The sequence below is a fragment of the Parasteatoda tepidariorum genome, chromosome 5, assembly GCF_982258835.1.
Source record: "Parasteatoda tepidariorum strain Cologne lab strain chromosome 5, Ptep-v5.0, whole genome shotgun sequence".
Taxonomy (NCBI): Eukaryota; Metazoa; Arthropoda; class Arachnida; order Araneae; family Theridiidae; genus Parasteatoda; species Parasteatoda tepidariorum.
Window position 1 is genome coordinate 70,700,274 of NC_141759.1, and position 23,480 is coordinate 70,723,753.

Genomic DNA, 23,480 nt, shown 5'->3' on the forward strand with positions numbered 1-23,480 from the left:
TTACAACGATTTGTTAATCAACTAATTCAATGAAACTTGCTTTATTATCGCTTTTATTTCTGTTCAATTCATTAATGCATATTACATAGATTTAAAAAATTTCAAGTAAAATATTACCGGTAATCATCATTCTTTACAACGATTTGTTATCAACTAATTCAATGAATTTATACAACTGTTGAAACTTTCATTTTTGCTTTTACATCTGTTCAATTCATTAATGCATATATTGCATAAATTTAAGAAAAATTTCAATTAAAATATTACCGGTCATCATCATTCTTTACAACGATATGTTAAAAACTAATTAAATGAATTTTTATAACTGTTGAATGTTGTTTTATTGCTTTTTCATTAATGCATATTGCATAGATTAAGAAAGAAAAAAAATTCAAGAAAATATTACCGGTCATCATTCTTTACAGCGATTTGTTAATCAACTAATTCAATTAAACTTTACAACTATTGAAACTTGCTTTATTATTGCTTTTATTTTTCTTCAATTCATTAATGTATATTACATAGATTTAAAATAATTCAAGTAAAATATTACTGGTCATCATCATTCTTTACAAGGATTTGTTAATCAACTAATTCAATGAAACTTGCTTTATTATCGCTTTTATTTCTGTTCAATTCATTAATGCATATTACATAGATTTAAAAAAATTCAAGTAAAATATTACCGGTCATCATCATTCTTTACAACGATATGTTATCAACTAATTAAATGAATTTTTATAACTGTTGAAACTTGTTTTATTGCTTTTTCATTAATGTATATTGCATAGATTAAGAAAGAAAAAAAATTCAAGTAAAATATTACCGGTCATCATTCTTTACAACGATTTGTTAGTCAACTAATTCAATTAAAGTTTACAACTATTGAAAGTTGCTTTATTATTGCTTTTAAGAAATTTTAAATTTTATGGTTCAGATGTTTTTTTAAAGATTCAGCATTTATTCATGGTCTTCGCTAAATTGTCGTCTTCTGGCAAAATCTTCAACTACTAGATCAGCACTCATCTCCCTAGACAGTTGTTTACGAACTTTTTTCTGGAGATTACGAACCTCTCTCTCCTTTTCTGGAGTTGGACTCGTAAGCTTGAAAGGAACGTCTCCGACTAATTCACCACCTATGGCACCCATGTAAAGTCGTACTCTAACCATATAAGAAATCACTATACCAAGAGAATCGTTGTTATTGAGGGTCGAGGAAGCGAGGTTCGTATCCCCTTCTTTCAACATTCCATCCAAGGCAATTCCACGTTTGCTCTAAAATCATATGAAAAAAAAGTAAACAAACTGAAGAATTTTAATAATAATATTTGATTTACACAATTCAATATTATTTTACATTTTTATTAACTCGCTTTTCGTATTTGTGAGAATGTAATGTCCATGCTTGACATTCCATTACTAGTTATGATAGTATCTTGACAGCAAAGAACAGAATTTATAGTCATTTTAGTATTAACAAATTTTTTTTTTCATTTAAAAGCTCCAACCTCTTTCCAATTTTATTTAGAATACTGGTTGGCAAGTAATTTTAGGAGGGTTCGGATATGTTAAATAATTTTTATCTACGTCCAAAAAATAAAGCTTTTATTCATAACTAGTTTTTTTTTATTTTAACTGAAACTCATTTTAATCTAGAGAAAAATATTTTATTTGTGTAATTTATAATTTCAAAACATTTTTGATCCACTTTTTGACCTTCCGTGCTTCGGACCAAGATCGTGATCGTTTGCAGCTGACCGTCGAGTTAGAGTGTTCAAACCTCATCTGCAATTTTGTGCCTGAAAATAATACACATTTAATAGTTTCCTAACCAGTACAAGCAGTTTATTGCCCCAAGAACTTAATCATTCATAAAAATTTTCGACTATCTGGATTGCTTATATTTTCACTGAAGCTTTGTGTCTAATAACAATCTAATTATTAATCGAATTCTGTCTGCTACAATTATAATTTAACGTTAAATAGAATTTGTCATTAATCAATTTAAAGTACTCAAATCTTATCCAGAGCTCCATGCCGAATCACAATTTTAATTTCACTTTCCCTGACCCCTACAAGAACGTATGAGAATCTATTTTCAATCGAACAACAAATTATGAGAACTTATCTTCGATTGAAATTTTGATCAGTTTCCAACTAACTAGAATGTTCAAATTATTTTATCTGGAACACTGTGATGTCGACAGTGAAGTTTCAATCGTTTTCTGATCTCTGTAAATGGAATTTGACTTCACATTATCGCAACAAAGGTAATTTGTTGCGATAATGTGTCAATTTTCAAATTTGTCAAATTTTCGTTCACTGTCTGACTGACTAGGGTACTCCAATATCAAATGATACCCATTGTCTGATGCTAGTATAAGTTATAATCGTTTTGTAATTCAAATGGTGTTATCAAAATTTATCTTTAATCACAGTTTTGATCATTTTCTGCGAAAAATAAACAGACATAATATGAATAATAAATAAAAATCAATAAATTTTAAGGATACCTTTTACAAATAGACTTAGGTATAAGACTTATGTATTACATCTACCATAAATGTAAGTGTACCAAGATTTGCAAAGAATTTTATTCACTAAAAGGAGAAAAAAAATTTCGCATTTTTGTTTTATTAATCTTTAAAAAAATTTTATTTATATTTCACACAAAGTTTTAAATTCTGATTATAGAGAAAAAATTTAATGTGTTTTTGAAATTATTTTTTTAGATGCAAGCTTTTATAATTTAAAAACCATAATGAACTTATTTAAACTGTAGATAAAGATCTGTACAAAACAAATTTTTCCTAAGATTCCTTAGGGAACTTCAAATTACAGTGACCTGAAAAATATAGGGTGCCTGAAAAAAAATTTCAAGTAAACCAATAAGTTTGGTGTTTCGTTATTAAGGTTGAGTGAAAAAAAATTGTTTGACAGAGTTGCAAAAATAATAACAGTAACTAAAACGCCGCATTAATTATATAAAAAAAAAGTTTAAGAATTTAAAATAGAAAAACATTATTAAAGATCCCAGACTTACCAACATTGTCTTCCTTAAATATTTAGTTAGATAGCGAACACCCCACCCCGATATTTTACGATAGTTAAGAATCCGTATCCGTCATTGATAATTAAGAAAGCGTTAGCGTATATTTTTTTGTCTAATTATAGTAAATTAATCTATAACAAGTTGGTATTAAGTACTAGCAATTTTCCTAAGTGGTCTCCTTAACCACGAGGATTACAGTTTCGGACTTGGAATTATGATCACTTGAAAGCAAAAGCTTCAGAAATTGCTTCATCCTGCTTAAAAATCTTATTTTGTTATTCTCTGCTGATGGTAACAGATTATTTGGTAGTTAAAATCCGCGTTCGTTATTGATAATTAGGAAAGTATATATTTTTTATATGGTTTTTGTCTAGCAACTTAGTCCATGGGAAGTCAGTTCTAATTAAGACTAATAATTTTCCCTGGGTTTCTCAACCACGAAGATAGCAACTAAGGGTATGAAATTCCGGTCACTTTTTATCAAAAGTCATTGAAATGTATCATCTTGCATAAAAATCTTACTTTATTATTCTCTGCAGATGGTAAGAGATAAAATATTTTAGATAGAGTAGCTCCAGGTATTATGGGGCATCCTTCTTTTGAATCAATACTTGCTACTGCCTTATGATAATGTCCATTCACAACAGTTACTTCGGTATTTTGAATCACATTTACTTTGATATTCCTAAGAATAGATAAACCAAATATATTATTTTGATTGTACCTGAGGACCGTTCTTACACAAAAAAGAGATTCTACTTCCATATTAACGTAAATAGAACTATGTAAATACATTTTTGTTATTATTAGTAACTAATTAAACCGTGGTGACTCAGTGGGTAAAAATTTGAGTTGTCATTGGGACGAACTTCGATTCGGCGTTCGATTCCCGCTTAAGGCTTGAAGCCCATACAGTTTCAGATCAATCAATGGGCACCAACTTGTATGGGAAGCAATGACGTTTAGCCACATCTCCATAATCAAGCCGTTGTCACGAAATTATAGAGCACTTTCGTGACCCCCTTGGTCCACATTGCTCTGTTGCTGGAATGTTTTTAGATAACTAATTAAAATATTTGAAATTTCCAATATTTAAAACTTTATTAAAGTTACACTAATAATATTTTAAAGTAAAGTACTCCTACCGCAGTCCTTTCTGTGCAGAGATGCCAACTTTGCTTCGGACAGCAAATATATATTTTAAAGTGGTAGTTTATCAATTGTGATTCTTGGTTTAATGAATTCAATTTAGTTAATTTTTATCCACCACTATTTCCAAATAATTCGTAGGCTTATATTATTCACCACTTTATAGTACATAAGTTATGCTACACCTTTTAAAAAGCAAGCAAAAATAGTCAAATATTTGCCAAATTTACTTTGTACTTGTTTACTGTTTTGTTAATTATATTGGCGTGTCCGGAGCAGTTGGCATCTCTGTCTGTGTACCTAGGGGTCATATAGGTTAAGGTTCCATAATTTTGTGACTAATGGCATTACTTTGACAATGTAGTCAGCATTACGCACTAGCCGACTTTACTCTCCAGACAATAACCCTCGATCTGCAGCTTCTGGCTTCAAATCGAATTATCTTCGATCTGGGCTTCAAGCCGTCATTTAAGGATTGAAATGGCAAATCCGCAATTTTAACGACTTGAGGCATCGCAGCTCTTAAATATATAACAGCCTTACATTAAAAATTAAAAAAAAAAAAAAAAGGTTCTGAAATACGTTTTAAGGAAGCAAACGTTTTTTTTAAATATAAATCGCATAGTACAGAATTCAAAATGTCTGTATTTTTTTTATCATTTTTTAAAGTTATTTTTAAAACTTACTTCTGTAATAAGATACAACCGTGGCCGATTAATAAGGTTAAATACTGTGCTAAAATTATTTTTTGAAATTTGTATTTTTGAAAGAGCTACATCTGCCGACCTGTGGTGGTGTTGCTTACATTCAGTCCTATGGCAATGAAGTTTAGAATCTTTTAACTACAATTATGTTTCCCAGGCAGCCATCTTTTTTCTCAACCTCCTTTCATCAATACCCTAAAAACTAATTATCCTATTTTCATTCTTTTTTTAATAATAGATAACAGTTCTCCATGGTTAAAAACTATTTTAAATGCTTCAAAAATTGATTTGTAACTTATAAAAAATTCTGAAATAAATATATTAAAAACATGGGCCTCGCTCCATTGGGCAGAGTTTGATTTAACAGAAAACAAAATCAAAATTTGATAAATAGTGTTTTATTAGTTGATCTAAGACAAGATTGAAAATAAAATTTCTAGAAAAAAGCGAATAGAAATTTCAAAACTCATTTGTACTGGGCACTGTAACTCCTCCAAGAGTTTGACTTTCGGTAAATCAATTAAATGTACTATGAAAAGCAACAAGAAATAAATATTAATTAATTAATTAAAAAAGGGGACGGTGCTTGTTTTGGAGAAAGTTCAAGACGCTGTTCTCCTTTTATTGCAAACCCCATAGCTAAAAGTTGAGAAACGCGAAAGAATTAATTTAACCAATTCTCATCACTAAAAAATGTCAACTCACTTATTTTATACTTTGGAAATTGTTTTTCTTAATTATATTCCTAAATAGAAATAAATAAGATTATTCACAATCTCCCTTTTACGGATGAAATGGCTTTGACAGTTCTCTTCTATGTTCAGAAATGTTTTTTTTTTTTTATTATTTTTTTTTATTTTCTACACTTCAAGCCCTAAATTTTTTTATTAGACTTATTTTTTTTTTAGTGCATAATGTGGCACGTAAATTAGCTTGTGTGATATTCTGAGTTATCTGATATAAAGAAATAAATAACAGTTTTATTTTATGAAGGTAAAGAAAATTTGAATTAATTTCATGCATCTCATTCAAACTATTATATTTGAAAATAAATATTCTAAATTTGGTTGTTTAAAAAAAAAAGAAAACAGAATGACAAAATCATAAAAGGCAATCATAAAATTGTAAAACGAGTAAATTATAAAATGCTGCAATAAAATCACAAAATGATTTTCTTAAAATGCATTTATTTAACTTCATGTCGAAGTAGACTTAACCTAATTTCAGAACATTGTAATTTGCAGATAGTATTTCTGATTTTTCATCTGATTTGAACATCCGATCCAATTTTGGGTTTACAACTATTAATGTTCAACTCCGTAGCCTTGTAATTTTGAATCAATCCAGAAGACAAGGAAACTCCTGGATCAGTACCCCCAGAGGTTCTGATTTGTTTTGGGAACATGGAGGACTTTGCGACTCGACAGATTTAACGTGCATCAATCACCATTTACTACACGAGGAGTCTTCGGCAGACAGGAGTCGACCCGACGACATGAACATGTGCCCAGTACCCTACCAATCAGGCTATCCCGGCCCCATTTAAAACATTTAAAAAAGAAATTTAAATTTTGTTCTGACCTTTAACGGTATTTAAAAAAAAAAAAAAAAACTCATAGAAATAAACAAATCATGAGATAGAATCGCACTTTCGCGTACAGTTCCATTGTAGTGGTTTCTGGGGTAATAAAATTGAAAAAAGTAGTTCACGAAAGTCCCTTTTTTCCAATGCTATAATATTGCCTTATTTTTAGTTGAAATCAGTATGAAAAAGATACCATGGTAAGCGTTTCTTGCCTAAAAAAATGGAGGAATGAATTAAATATGTAAAAAATGGTAAATTAATAAACAAATTATAAATTCGCCATCCAAGATTATAAAATTTTAGACTGACTCGTTATAGCTACTCGAATAATTTTTAACGGAAATTGTGATTCTATTACAGTTCATATTTAACATTTAAGACCTAGGGCTTATAGTCTTTATTCGAGATCTACTTACACGCCTTTATTAAATCAAATTAAGCAGTTGAAGTCACGAGAACAGAGTGGAAAAGAATTAGCGTTACTGCACTCCAGTGAATTAAATTAGAAAAACAATATTTTGACCCCATTAATGTAACTGATTAAAGTGTAATTCATAAAAGTAATTTAAGCCTACCTCTCTGTAATAGTATAGCTAAATATACGTGCAGTTCCATCTTGTAGCTTTCTCACTAATGTCACTGCAGAAAATTGCATGAGTGTCACTAGAGAATTAAATTAGAAAAACAAGCTGCAGAGAATTAAATTAGAAAAACAATATTTTTTTGCCGCCATTAATCTTACTGATTAAAGTGTAATTCATAAAAGTAATTTAAGCCTGCATCTCTGTATTAGCATAACTAAATATACGAGCAGTTCCTTTTTGCAGCTTTCTCAATAATATCACTGCAGAAAATTACATGAGTGTCACTAAAAAATTAAATTAGAAAAACAAGCTGCAGAGAATTAAATTAGAAAAACAATATTTTGCCGCCATTAATGTTACTGATGAAAGTGTAATTCATAAGAGTTATTTAAGCCTACATCTCTGTATTATCATAACTAAATGTAGGACCAGTTCCTTCTAGCAGCTTTCTCATTAATGTCACTGCAGAAAATTGCGATAGTGTCACTAGATCTATCCGCTAAAAAATATATCTGCCCAACCCTTTGTTTCTTTTTTTATAGAAATAAAAATCTTTTATAGAAATAAATATGAATCAGAGTTGGTGACAAACTATTACGATACCCCTTCCCTTTCTATCTTGATTTTAGGTTAAATAGTTGATTTACGTTTTCTTGGTGTTTTTTTTTATTGTAAATTACTAACTTTTGATGATAGAATGTAATTTGAGAGCACTATACCTTTCAGAGAAAATTGAAAATAAAGGGTAGCTTGATTAGATAAGGAGAAATAGTCCTTGTTAATTTTTAGAACTTATATAGATTTCTTCTCAAAAATGTAAAACTATGTTTTCCAGATCGTCGCCAATAGCCCATTTTGCAGCTCTAGTGCTAAACTACAACAACAAGTACAAATTAATTTATAAAAACAAGTATTGATAAATTTTTGAATATGAATCAAAAAAAAAATTTCAAACTACTTTTTTATAGATTTTTAATTTTAATACAAATATAATTCCGATATTCCAACAGTTTTTTAGTGAGTATTAGACTATATTTTATAAACAAAAAAATTTATCAAATTTTTACTTGTAATTAGAGCATCAAAAAAAATTTGTAAAAAAGACATCGGTGTTGACATTGCGTTAAAGTGTTAAATGAGGCAAAAACAAAGATAATTATCAAAAATCTCGAAACAAACAAATGTTTACTATTAAACAACCATTCAAAAAACGCTGCTGGCAGAATTGTATTGGTCTAATTTTTATTAGAAAAATGAATAGAGAATCTAAAATACCACACGCTTATATCTCAAATTATTATTGAATTACAAATCAAGAAATTTATTTTATATGTTTTGAAATTTTTCTATTTTGTTTAATATGTTTATTGCTGCAGTTCATTTACGTCGCACTAGAGCTGCACAATGGGCTATTGGCGACGGCTTGGGAAACATCCCTGTGGATGATCCGAAGACATGCCATCACAATTTTGATCTACTGCAGAGACGATGACACCTCCGCTTCGGTAGCCCGACGACCTACACGCGAAGTCGAGCACTTTGCGGTAGAACAGTTTAACGAGGACCAATACCGCACACCCTCGGTTCCTACGCAGACTGATCCAAGTGGTCACCCACCCGCACACTGACCGTAGCCAGTGATTCTTGACTTCGGTGATCTGCTGGGAACCGTGTCTTAACGATCAGTTCACTGCGGGACTAATATGTTTTGAAAGATACTGCAAAGAAACTGTAATTAAAAAAAAGGATTAAATGCACATTTAGAATTTTTCCTTCCCGTCTCCACACCTCCGACGATTTAGTTTGTCTGAGAGGGAAAAAACCTCTTAACCTCAGACGAAACCTCAAAATACTGACTGAAACGAAACATACTGACTATCAAATCAATCGTATATTTACCTTATTGTTTTCTTGGAATGATTTGTGACTATCATGTGCACTGCAATTTTGTCCCCTTGGAAATAATATTCTTTGTCCAATGTAATCTCAAGTTGAAGTTTTCCTGGACTCAAAACAAACCCTTTGCTAACTGATGTACTGGGCTGTCTTGCCAAAGGACCTGGAGTATAATATTGCAATTTCCTTATTGCCATCGACACGGAATTCCTTCTGTGAGGCTTCTCTTCCTTATTATCAGCCACAAACAATTTAAGCTCATAATCTATACCTAAAGGTGCCCCTTGGTCATCAGATCCTGGTTGAATGGTTACAGACGGTGGTGCATTCTCTGGCAAATCAAAAGTAAATGGAATGGCCTTGTCTCCCAGTTTCCTTACCAATTTGTCCTGCAAAGCTGATTTTTCATTTTCCTGTGCAGCTGGGTGGATCTGGTCAAGAGCCAGGTAAAGTTGGCGGCTGAATTGCAGACCCATCACTTCATCTTCCTCTCGTCCGTATCTAAATGTTGTGACCACTTGACCAAATACTTTCCGATCTTTCAGGTAATCGTTGTCGACCAACACCACTCCTTCAACCGGTTCGACAAAGTCGCCATAGTCTCCGAAATCTCTTTTTCCTTCAAACAAAACATTTTTTAACAGAAAAAAAAATTTAAAGCATTATTTTTTCAAACTGCAAAATTTTTAATACCGAGATCTTTCATGAATATTCAATTAATAAAACTCTCAATGATATAGAAGAAAAATAATCCTTCATAAAAATCTGTATATGCATCAAAAAATAATGTAATTTGAGTGGTACAATAAAATATTGAAAGATACAAAGATGGTGCAAAACACAGAGGGATGTGTATTAAGACATAGATACAGTAAAATACATCGAACAGAAAAATAAAACTGTAGAAATAAGATACCATATATAGGAAATTGCAAGTTATAAGGGTTGTAAGAACAAGCTTTCCTTCATCAGATGGTGCAAAACACAGAGGGATATGTATTAAGACATACATACAGAAAAATACATCGAACAGAAAAATAAACTGCATAAATAAGATATCATATATAAAAAATTGCAAGTTATAAGGGCTTGTAAGAATAAGCTTTCCTTCATCAGGTACTTAAGAATTATGTGATGAAGTAAAGCTCGTTGATTTCTAATCGCGTAGTTGTATTTTTCTGCGCATAAATATCTTAAAAGATTTTAATAAAATGTCATTTAAAATGTACATATAGAAATATAAATTCATTAATTTTATATTTACCCAAGTATACTGTTAACTTCCCATTTGGAGCAGTTTTCTTAAAAACTTTTACGGCTACTACATATGCTAATAGAAAGAGGGGGAACATTGTTGTTAGTTTGGTGGGTCTTAAAGATGACTTAAAGGGGCATTTAAGCCGTGATGTTGAAACTCATAATGATATGAAACGCCAAAGACTTTTGTACGACTTCTTTAATTTCAGAATCCATATAAATTCAGGGGATGAATACTTTGAAAGAAAGCATGCTTATTGCTTGAAAGATCGATCAAAATAAGAAGATTTATTCATTAAAAGATTAGTTTATTTATAGAAAAAAAAACCTTTTAAATATTATTTATTAATTTATTTTCAATTCACTGGTTCTTTTACATTTAAATTTAAGAGAAAATACCAATGTTTATAAGTGTGGGTTTTTCATATGTATACTAACAATTTTAACTGTAATAACACAAAAGAATACAAAAAGATGAATAAATTATTAACTAATTTCAATCCCAAAAAAAGAATTTCTCGTGAATACTGATTTTGAACTTTGAATTTAGTGCTTAAATACAACTTTCTTATTTTTTCGCTGGGAATCAAATATTGTTCTGATAATTATTTTAAAAAAATTATTATATTAATTTTAAGATTACAAAAAGTGCATGTTAAAAGAAAAAAAAAAAGAAAAAATTTTTTTAAATTCTCACACATCTTTTTCTGGATTACGACGAAAGGTTGCTAACATAATTTAATTCAATATAACTTCATGAATTCTCTAAGAAATATGTACTACCCTCTCAGGGGACCATTTCATGTTACATTTCTTAATATCTGGGTAATAATTTTTTTACAAAAGAAAATAAGTTATAATAGAGTGAGATTGCAATAACTTGCTCAGTTGTTTTATTCAAGGTTAACAGTAGTGTGCTAGTCTAAAGAAAACATGATTTTCTAAATGAATTTATTGGTTACACAATAAAATATTTTTGTCCAATTTTATCAGTTCTACATTGTATGAACTTTGATCAAGATTATTTATTAAAAAAATTATTTTTGTGATGCTAACTTGCAGTTGTCGGATAACCAGCCCAATTTTTTATCTGATTAGCTTCAAAATTACGTAGCTCAGTTTAGTATTATCGATATTAATTTCTGTTGCTCGTAAAGTTTTTTCAACGAAAGAAAATAATAATAATAATGATAATAATAATTGGTGAAATTATTTTCAAATATGATAGTAACGTAGCGTTTTAAAAATTCCTTAAAAGTCATTTAATTAATCAAACATTCAAATGAGATATCAGATAAAAAATTGAAGTTGCTATCGAATGGGAAAAATGCTATTTTGAGATAACGCCTATTAAAATTTGTGAGAGTTTGTTTTATTCATATTAGAAAACCAAGCTGGAAAACCGGTTTATGTCCATAAAAACTGATTCTGACAAATAAACGATTTTGAGCGTGGAAAGGAAGGACTTTCAAGAAGAGTTGAAAGAAAGGAAGTATGGCTCATCTTCACTGCGTTATAACTCTCGGGGAAAACCAATTTTTCACGTTATTGTTTTGTCAATGCGTGGTAGTTCACAAAATGCAACGAATGGCGATCCATTCGTCATTTTTATGAAAATTTGACGCAAGCCGTTCTTTTTCCTAGGTCACATATGAGTGTGAATGAAATAAGCGTTACATTTTTCTCGTTTAAATGAGCTTAAGCTTCTAATTTAATTTAAAATTTCCGAATGTACACATCATGGAAAAAATTTTTAATTGTTTTTCTTTTTCTATTTTAAAAACTTATTTTTATGTCTTTTTTTTTTGAAATAATAAAAAAACACTTCACAGTGATTAAAAATATGATTAAGAACAATAATATATTTTGAACTATATCGGATCACCTAATTTTTCGTACTATTAAACATTTAAAATATTTTCCTCAGTTTTATTGTATTGCTTACCACAAGTACATAGCACTTTATCTTAGCTTAATATTAAACTGAGATATTTTTAAAAATAATAATTATTTGGTTTTTATTGAAAAAAAGTGAATAGCTAAACTGAAAATATAGTTATACAATAGGATAACTTTAGCTTAAATTCGAAGTACAATGGTTTAAAGATTATTTTTGGGAAAAGAAATAACAAGTGGCTCACTAGGCACCCTATATTAATAAGCTGTAACTTAATGAGCACATTAATTGCAGAAGATTCGTCATCTCTGGTCTAGTGTCTAAGGCTATCCCTGTCAAATCACGAAATTACGATATTTTTAGCGAATAATAGGCTAATTTTATAAATGTTTCGGGGTCTCCCTGGCGGAGCGGTATCTCCCGCCAAACGCAGTGTGAAGCGTGGAGGTGGAGAGTTCGAATCCCGTCGTAACCCTGGGTGTATTCTTTGTGATGTCCTTCTCTAAATTGTTCTATCTGTTCTTCTATTTAAAGGCTTATAAGCTTAAATTGAGCAAACAAGCCTGCAAATGTAAGTAATTTCAATAAATGTTTTCGAGCAGCGATGGCTAACTGGTTTAAGCGCTGAACAGTTATAGTGAAGAACTCGGGTTTGATCCCCAGAGACAGCTTGAAGCCTACCCAACTTCAGATCGATGAGTACCACTCTGACTGGGAAGTAAAGGCGGTCTGTGTGCAGTGCTGACCACATAGCCATGCCGTTGGTCACTAAACCTCTGAAACCTTGGGGCTTTTACCTCCATGAACCCCCTGGCCCACAACGGGCTGTTGCGAGAGTGCTTTACTTTTTTTATAACTGTTGTCAGTTAGTAACAGTTGTTTGTGACTATTAAGTTTAAATTTTCTCATCTTTAGCAAGTGCCCTATATGCTAATTATGAAAATAGTATAGTGAAATGTCAATAGGAAAAAGAGACATATTTTGTCAAAAGGAAAAGCATTTGAGATCTAAATTTTTAATGCATATTCGAGAAGTGGCTGTAACGCTACATTGTCTTGGAGTATAAAAATTTTTTAAATTTAAGAATTAATTGATTCGAAGGTTTTTATCTAGGTTTTATAACATCTTTCCAAATTGACGATTTTTAAAAGTGTTTAAACTTGTCTGTTCTAATTCCCCACTTGCTTCTTTGCTGCAAGTTAGCATAGATAATTTGCAATTATAGCTTTGTTTCTATCGTAACTGAGCCTCTGTGACTTTCACTTAAACAGAGTATTTATTATTATTTTTACTATTATTATTTTTATTACTATCATTTTTATTATTATTATTTTTATTATTATATTATTATTTTATTATTATATTTTTAATATTTTTATTATTATTATTTTTATTATTATTTTTTTACTATTATTTTATTATTATTACTTTTATTATTATTATTTTTATTATAATTTCTTTACTATTATTTTTATTATTATTACTTTTATTATTATTATTTTTATTATTATTATTTTTATAATTATTCTTTTTATTATTGGTATTAGTTCAAAATTTAAAAAATAAGAATTTTTTTTTTTAATTTAAGAAATTTTCATAAAGAATAACTGCTTCTTTTAGATCTAAATAACTGCAACTAAATGCAAATTTGAAAAATTATTGTACGGAAGCAAGCCGTATTGGGAAAATATTACCTTTAAAGCAGAAAAAGACACCAGTGTTTCATGCTATATTTCATAACCATAAATTATTAAAATGCTAAATATAATATTTTTAACTTTCTTTGACTTAAATTAATACAAAATAATAATAAAAAAAGGTATGAAAAAAATGTTTAATAAATATTTTGTGTCAAAAGGTTAAGATTAATATCCATTTTAGATTTATCATCTGAAGTTTTAACATCCTGTAAAAATGTTTCACTGCATACGTATTCTTGAGACAGGGAAACCAAGCTTCAGTTGTTTCATAATGTGCTCGTCGCAATGAACCTCTAACAAGTTACGTTTATTTAAACTTTTATGGAATGGAATGATGAGTGGAATAACATACTGATTACAATTTCAATTTCCCTATTTTAATACATTCTAGGTCCACCTAATATTTAACACACTATACTATACTATACTTTTTAGGCAACATTTAACATACTAGGACCAGCTAAAATGACACCATCTTTATCATCCCGAAAATGTGTAGCAAAACTCGCATTAGTAATATTTGTATGTTTGGAATTTTCTGCCAGTTCTCCAGAGGTTAGAACAACAACGTTAACAGTAGCTAATTTTGAATTATATTTCTATATTTGTGTTACATACACTAGATCAGGGGTGGCGAACCTTTATACACCAACGTGCCATTTTTTCCAAAATATTGTTTAATGAGGTCATAGACGTGCCGTCAAATAATTTTGCCTTCGTGATTATTGGGAAAATAATAATACTAAATACTATCAACTCAAAACTCTTTAATGACATTGAAAAAATAATATTTTGCAATGTCTCAGTTATACGCGTATTTCAACTTAAAGTAACATCAGTGTGACTTCTGTTGCTGCAGATTAGATGGCAAATAACTTATATTAGGTTGTAAGATGTTAGTTTAAGCAGGCTGTTTATTTTTTTTGTTAGTTATTTACCGTTAGCCTGTTTTTTATGGTTATTAATTGCTTTTTTTAGCATTAATTGTTAATTTTTTTCATTAATAATTGTTTATTATTTAGCGCTTTTTTGTGAATTTTAATTTAATTGTTACATATGCTTCATAGTGTAATAGCATTTGAGTAATAACAATTCATAGTGTAATAACAAATGTGATCGGTGACGTGCCCAAAATATTGTGTAGGGTGCCATAAATGGCACGCGTGCCATTGATTCGCCATCCCTGCACTAGATATTCAATACTTATGCAATATACTTTTCTATTTGAATGGAATTAATTCTCTATAATATTCCATTGAATCTCATTAACACGTTGAACGCCAAGCTAATTTCACATGGTTTCCCCGTCTGGCCAAAATGATTTATGTATTGCATTAATTTCTTCAAACCATTTTACTAACGATAATAATATAAAACAAAATTAAAAGCATTGAAAGTTTACTCGAATTATGTGTTTCTAATAATCTTAACTTCACCGGTCACCGGCGACCCCCATGGCATTCAACGTGTTAATAACATCAAATTATCTTGATTATCTTAAACAATAAATTTATGGAGAAAACTTTTAGCGTTGCTTACGTTACTTAATTTGGACATTCCTACATTTAAATTGTAAGAAACAACCGTTTTGTTTCAGAAATATTTTATAAAAACATTTTTTAAAAATCTTAAATACTTGAAACAACTTTTAAGCATGGATAAATAAGTTCAGATTATTTAATTTATTTTATGTTACAATAAAAGTGTAGTTCCATGTGTTTCTTTTTTGGATTTGAATTAAGACTCTTAAATAGTTTTTTTATTTAAAAAAAAAATCATTCAGGCAGTTAAATATAGCTTGTTTATTGTTGCCATAGGTGAAAGATATTATCAAATAGCCGTCCTATTTAAACATTATATTCTTATTTTTATTTGTAAACATTTAAACGCAATTAAAAAGAATTTTGTAATCAGTTTGGCTAGGTTATATCAGATTCATAAATGTACCAAATAAAAAGTTTTGATTAGAAAAATATTTTTTATAGCATTTATAGAAAACTATCGCAATAATTTATTTTAATTACTGTCACCAGACGGAATAATAAATTTACTCTCAAATATTTACTTCGAATTAAATTTAAACTTAATTGTTGTCAGAGATTAAATTTTAGATTTGTTGTACCCCATTCTTTTGAGTACTGCAATCTTATAAAAAATTTGCAATAAACAAAATATTTAGATATCACAATTTTTTTATACCTATCGTCTTATATGTCAAGTAAAAATTTACTACTTATTTCATGAAGGTTAGAGTCAATTGATTGGAGCTTAAAAGAAACAAGTGTAGTTCAATCTCACAATGTATTAATGTCAAGACATTTTTAACATTATAACTCTTAAATAAATAAACATTACATTACAATTAACTTTTAGCTAGCTAAAATTCATATAAAAAAAAACAGTTTACCAATCTAATGAATTTTAATTTCCGTAGTATGTACGGATCTAGATGAAAGTTAGTTCACATCATTTTAACTAAATTGATAGTGTAATTGTATATAATTACATGGTAAACGTGAATCGATATTGTTTTGTGATCTATTGAAATATGTCATATTAGTTTTCATATATTAAAAATAACCTAGATATAACGAAGCAATGAAACAAACCTGAATATTATGTGAATATTTTCACAAAAAAATTTACCTGATATAAAATACATTTGCTAAGAACAATACAAGAGGAAAGTGAAAATTCAAGAATGAATATTGTGTTATTATACAATATATCTGCTTTTTAATTTCAATATAATGATAAATACTTAAACCTCAAATAGAGTATTCCCTTTAGAAAGTACTGTGCGCAAAAAAGGGAACAGCCTGCTGAGCCAATGATTAGTTTTTAACGAATTAATATTAGTGGTTCGAAGGGTTAATCTTTATTACACAAATTAATTAGAGTAGGTGATATTTTTAGTGACTAAACCAGACACAAAAACGTACTACTCTTTTTGAACAAACATTCCTTTTGTTTGACGGATTTGTATTCTTTGCTTTCAAGAAAATCTGATTTGAATCAGCAATCTGAAAAATATGATTCCAATTGTTTAGTCAGGAATGCTGTCGAAATTTTGGACACTATTTAATTAATTATATTAATTAATTTTTTTACGCTTTGGCGTATCTTGAGAACTTCTTAAGCAATACGAAAAAATTTTGTGCTCAGTTGTAAGGATCGACTATCCAAAGATAATTCCAAACAAAAAATAAAAATTACACATGCTGTCCTTATTTTTATTTGTTTATTTATTTATTTATTTGCTCACAATATTTAAAATTAAGATTAAAACTAGATTAATGAATGTGCTTTATTATTCTAAACAGAAAATAAACCATTTTCTTTACATATCATCATGAGTAATTATTATTCGATATATTATTTGAAAATGGAAAAATCATATAATATTAACCATCAGAAAAAATAAAACACAGTTTTTTTTTATACGTATGTATATATACAGTGAATTCGCGATAACTCGAATCTGGTAGAACTGACGAAAAACTTCGACATATCGGAAGTTCGACTTACCGTTAGTTTCGGTTTTAGACTTTCAAAATATTGTCGGATTATTTAATTAATGCTTATTAATTACAAATCTTCTAAATGCTTACAATATTTAACATCATTTTTCTGACAAGCCATTAACGATAAGACTGTTTGAAGCACTTTATGATACCCTGGTCCATCGGCTGCAACTTTGCTGTTGTGTTTCAAGTTTACTGCTTTCAAATTAGGTAGATCACTATGCGCTGTGCATTTATCCATAAAGAGTATCAGTTTTCTTTTCTTAGCGAAGAATTTCCGATCCAATTTTCTTACATAGTCTTCAAATAATACTGATGTCGTCCAGAACTTTTTGTTAGACTTGTAATCCAAAGGATATGTTTTTACATTCTTGAAACATCGGGGATTTCGGTATTTTCCGATAACAAGTAAGGGCAATTTCTCTGTCCCAGACGCATTTCCTCCAACTAGGACAGTCAAACGTTCCTTGCTCATTTTACCCCCTGAGCAGTTTTCATCCTTAAACATCATAGTCTTATTTGGAAGACATTTAAAAAATAAACCCATTTCATCAATATTGAAAACATCATTTTAACTGCATCCTTGAAGTAAATTTGGTAACGTTTCATTTAATCACTTTTCACATACTTCAAGAGGGACAGCTTTAGCTTATCCATGAAGAATGCGAAAGACATTGTGTGTGTGTTGCAAAGGAAGGGGCAAGATATCAGCTCCTAGGTTTTTTTTCTTGCTTTAAAAGATCCCCAAAAAGATCGTGTTAAAGGGAGTGAAATTCGAGTTATCGAGAATAATTAACATGAAATTGAAGATAAAAGGGTCGGGACCTCATAAAAAAATCGAGTTATAGTAATATTCGAGTTATCTTACTTCGAGTTATAGCGAATTGACTGTATATACTAATATAGTTTTCACCAAAGCAAATCCTATCGCCAAAAGAGTTGTTTCATAAAAACCTTCTTTTACCTTTCAGATTTCACTTTTATCTTTTAAAGTGTGTCTTGATGAATATGAGCTAATATTGATGAAAATGAACTGATATTTTAAATCACATGGAATATTACTAAAAAAATAGATAATTAAAATTCGATGAAAAAAAATCCTCGATTTTTTTTTTTTTTTTTTTTTTAAATAATTGCTCTTTTCTTAACAAGTTAAAAATATTTCCAAATACAATTACTATAAATAAATATGCTAGTTTTTTTTAAGAAAATTGCAATTTGAATGTAGTAATTTATTACGTATCCTTCAAAATAATAACCAGGCAAAGGAAACTCTTTCACTATGTATTAAAAGAGTGATAAATAGGCTGAGACCAATTTGCGTTAAAAGTTTTACATTTTTAGGATTTCTTTCCTTTTATTCTTTTTTTCTTTCTTTCTTTTTTTTTTTTTTTTTTTTTTAATTTATCCTTAATATGTGACTCAACATATATTAAAATTGAAAATTAATTTTAGAAAAAAATTAGGCATATTTCAAGATAAAAAATTAAAAAATTATTTAACTATTTTTTCACTTTTAATTATTTTTTTTTATTTCAATAAATAAAAAAAATAAAAAACTGCAATTTTAAACAAGCAAATAGTTTTAATTAGGTAGGTCTAAGGCTTCTACACTCTAATTCAGGGGCTCTAGGTAGGTCTAATAAAAAAATTTCAGAAATCGTAATTTCTTCAGCCATTTTTCTAGGATGAACCCTTCAATTAAATTAGGGTAAACCCTTTTGTTTATTTAAATTCTTATAAGAATTGGTCAAAGTCGAGCCTTTAGGAATGTCTGAAGTCGGGTTGACCATTACAAATACAAACTTCAAATCTCTATACATTTTCGCCGACAATAAAACAGGTTTTAATGTTTCCAATCTCCCTTCCTCAGTTGCAATTCGCTAGATTTCGGTATAATTTTTGTTTTTCCTCATATAAATATTAATTTGCAACTGCTAATTTGCATACCTTTTCAACTTGAAAATTTAAATCTCTCAAAATTCCATAAATACTTAAAGATGATCATTTCTGAACACTCTGTACACGAAAAAAAAATATTCACAATTATTTGGCTAATACATCGCTAATACCTCCTTATAATTTAGCTCAAATGGTCAAATGCGATCTAAAAATAATTAAACCATAGGAAAAATGCATATATAAAATTTACTTTTTAATTATTTATACGAAACTCTGTTTCTGCATACTTTTATCAAGTACATTTTGTACTGACCTGCTACTTCTACGCAGCGAGATTTCAAAATCATTTTTCCCAAAACCACTATTTTCAAACTGATTGTATTATTTTCTCTGGAATTTATAACTTGATTTGCTAACCTCTAGAGAGGGAGAGAAGATCTTCTCTTTTTAGTAAAAATAATTTTTGTGTGCGTCGTTTATTTATTTTTGTATTAATAATATTTATTTATATCGCTTTGAATTTTCTCCTACAATTTATCAAACTTTTTGCATAAACTTCGTTTTTATTATTACATAAAATCATTTTCAGATAACCCCGAGCAGAGTAATTCTTTGCCCAAAAAGAGATACGTGGGTCTTCTTTTCATCGTATTATATTTTATCCTAAAAAACACGTTTATTAAAAAAATCTGCTTTTTCTTTGCACACAAAAATTAATTTGTAGGAAACTTAATAGTTTTCCGGCAAAAAAAATCTGTTCATGTAAAAAGAATTTAGTGCTAAGTTTAAAATAAATAAATAAAAATTGCGTACAGTTTTGTCTAGTCATGATTAAAATTTATACAAAAATGCATGCAGTCAAAAAAAATTATGAATTTTATCTATCGAGCAACGTACTAATAATATATTACTAGGTTGACTGATGAAAAGTAAAAATAGAATTAATGATAAAAATTAAGATAATAAGAAAAGAATTATTATTAATTAAAAGAGTTTAATTTTATGCAAATATATTACTAAGTTTACTGATAAAAAAGAATTTCGTCTTAAACACTGATGTTTATAGTAAAACTATCATAATTGCCATTAACATGTCTAAGTACTTGGGCATGCGGTCCTTTACTCAAGAATAGATTGTACACCCCTTCTATATAAATAACATTTAAAATATTTTTTTCGTAAGATTTTTTATTTTAATTCACTTTGCAAGTAATAATGACTTTTAACTAAACTTTGAATATAATGATCTGATTATAGTGTTTTTGTATCATATTGTAATTTTAAAAGATTTGAATTAAGTTTTAGCTAGAGCGCATTGATAAATCTTGCAGAGGGGCACGGCGCACCAAAGTCTATGTCCTCCTCTTTGAAACATTAGAGGGTCATGGAGGTTCAGGCTCTACTCTTCACAATTTTGTCATTTTGTGACCAACGTCATGACAATGTAATCAGCATTGTTTAGATATCACTTTACTTCACAGGCAAGCTGGTACTTATAGATATCATGATCCCAGGCTGAGTAAGCTTCAAGTCGCCACCGAGGATTGAACATCAAATCTGAGTTACTCATCATTAAGTTCTGAGTTACTAAGTCAATAATAGTAGTTTTGTAGATTTTTTGTGATTTCCCCCCTTCATTTGCTATAGGTATCTAATCGCATACAGGGTGTCAAAAGATTATTGGAACAAACTTTAAAGGGCGGGATAGTGGACATCACAAGAGTTCAGATTTGCATAACAATCCATGGCCGAAGATATCTTCGTTCACAGCTCGGCGTTGTTGTTCACGAGATGAATTTGGGTGTGGTAGACTGGTTGCGTGACCACCACTCTCTCTTAATTTTAAAAGGAGAGATTTTTTTTCCCTTTAGAATGCAGTTAAAAATACTGTGCACTTATTGATTCTGAAATGGATCTGGTTGTAAGAATCGTCTGTGCTTCTGAGGATATACAACAAAATTCAGGTTTATTTCAGCAAGTCCGCCAATCCCTGGTCCGACGGTATAACTCATGTATGACCAGCAGTGGTGGAAGCTTTGAACATCTCTTGTGATATTTTCACATGTCATCTACCACAGTATATGTAATATCCTTGACCAATAAATATTTCAGATGATCTCAATCTTGTATCTCTTCGTTTTTTGTATCGATCATACTAATTTTATATGATATCCCCAACCTCCCCCTAACGTTTCTCCCAATAATCCTGCTACCCCCTATTACATCTTTATTACTAAAGTCCCTGCATTAATTTTTTTTTTAATTCCAACAAGGAAATAATCCAAACTAACCACTCAATCATGATTCCCCATTGTTAAGAAATTATGTTCAATTTAAACCGTGTTCAGGGAAACTTGTTTATTAAAATTGATAGAGAATGATAATTTGATCTAATAATAATTTTTTAAACTCTGTTGTTGTTGTAGTTCATACGTCGCACTAGAGCTGCACAATGGGCTATTGGCGACGGTCTGGTAAACATCCCTGAGGGTGATCCGAAGACATGCCATCACAATTTTGATCCTCTGCAGATGGAATGGCACCCCTGATTCGGTAGCTCGACGACCTGCACGTGAAGTTGAGCACTTTAAGGTAGAACAGTTTAACGAGGACCAATACCGCACACCCCCGGTCCCTACGCAAACTGATCCAAGTGGTCACCCACTCGCACACTGATGCTTGACTTCGGTGATCTGCTGGGAAGATCACTGAACAGTGGACTGATCGTCTTAACGATCAGTCCACTGCGGGACTTTTAACTTTGAAGATTGCAGTATCCTCACTGCTGAGTCAAACTCAAAAACGACAACTGCCCCCTGATGCAGTTGTGAGATTGAGACTGCTACTTCAATTTCTACTTCCGAACTTTGAACTGAAGTGAACAGTAGTTTCTTTTTAGATATAAACAAGTTCGTTCACGAGATGTTGTTCATCTGATATATTTCTCTCTAGCGATCGTCAGCGACATATATGTTTTTATTTCCTGTAACCTTAAATTATTTTATTTTAATTACATTAAAATGTAATATATATTGGATTAACTATTATTTCATTTCTGCTGCATAAAATACAGGATTGGACTTCGGGTCTAAACCTGTAGTGGTGACCCTTGTAAAAATTATTTTAAGCATGCAGTAGCGACAGAGGATCTCGTTACATCCTTGCTTTAATTGAAATCTTTCACGCTTATAAACTTTCAAGGAACTGAGACGGTACTAAAAGCTACCAAATAAATCTTCATTTCCTACACGAATGGATAATTTCGCATGCCAGTTATTCTCCGTCTGATGATTGATTAAACTCCATCGCCAAAAGCCTCTTCAGTACAAGGCAAGATCTTATATTTGTCCATTTTCTTATCAGTTATTGGAGCTTCACCATGCCGAACAACGATACTCAACAAATGCAGGTTAACAGAGTAGGGTTGAAATTACCTCCCTTTTGGGATAAACACGCCGTACTTTGGTTCGCCAATATTGAAGCACAGTTCGTGGTATCCGGTATAACTCAAGATGATACTAAGTTTTATTGCGTGGTGTCAGCCCTTGCCTCCGACATCTTGAGCCATGTTAGCGATATCGTGCTCTCGCCGCCAGCCACGGACAAATATGCAGCTCTTAAATCACGATTGATAAGCGAATTTTCGGATTCTGAACAAAGAAGAATAAAAGCAGTACTTTCAGAATTAACTTTAGGAGAGGACAAACCTTCACATTTATTGAGGAAGATGAAACAATTAGCGGACAAAATTCTTGGCGACGATGTGTTAAAAACACTTTGGCTACAACGTTTGCCCAATCAAGTGCAGGCGATACTTTCTGTCTCTGACGATAATACAGAAAAGCTCGCAGTAATGGCGGACAAAATTCATGAAACCACAGGCGGTAATATCGACGCAGTACGTTGCTCAAATCCATCTTCTGAAATGAGTGAATTGCGAACACAAATAGCGGAACTTACTAAACAAGTTGAACGCCTTTCCCGAAATCGCGAACGCAACAATTCTTTTCGCCAGCGTAATCGCTCACAAACACCCAAAAAGTATGATCAGTGTTGGTATCATTTTAAATTTGGAAATGCAGCAAAACGCTGTAAGTCCCCTTGCAAGTTTAAAAAACAGGAAAACTAGAGAAGAAATCACATACTCTGGCGCAATGTGATTTCAAACCCGATAATAAAAGTCGCCTTTTTGTATCTGATCCTATTTCAAAATTAACATATTTAGTGGAT

The 23,480-nt window shown here is 30.3% G+C and overlaps 2 protein-coding genes across 2 annotated transcripts; one reads left to right on the forward strand and one right to left on the reverse strand.

Moving 5' to 3' along the window:
* Window positions 1-735: 735 nt before the first annotated feature.
* LOC107436401 (arrestin, lateral eye) lies at window positions 736-10,412 on the reverse strand. Its single transcript, XM_016048110.5, has 4 exons — window positions 10,235-10,412; window positions 8,974-9,589; window positions 3,575-3,737; window positions 736-1,275 (listed from the first exon to the last, which is right to left on the reverse strand). Exons 1-4 carry the CDS (start codon window positions 10,320-10,322, stop codon window positions 961-963), a joined length of 1,182 nt encoding a protein of 393 aa, XP_015903596.1. The 5' UTR covers window positions 10,323-10,412; the 3' UTR covers window positions 736-960.
* A 12,217-nt stretch (window positions 10,413-22,629) lies between these two features.
* On the forward strand, window positions 22,630-23,379 carry LOC147809492 (uncharacterized). The gene has a single exon (XM_087162845.1). The coding sequence runs from the start codon at window positions 22,630-22,632 to the stop codon at window positions 23,377-23,379; it is 750 nt and encodes a 249-aa protein (XP_087018971.1).
* The last annotated feature ends 101 nt before the right edge of the window (window positions 23,380-23,480 follow it).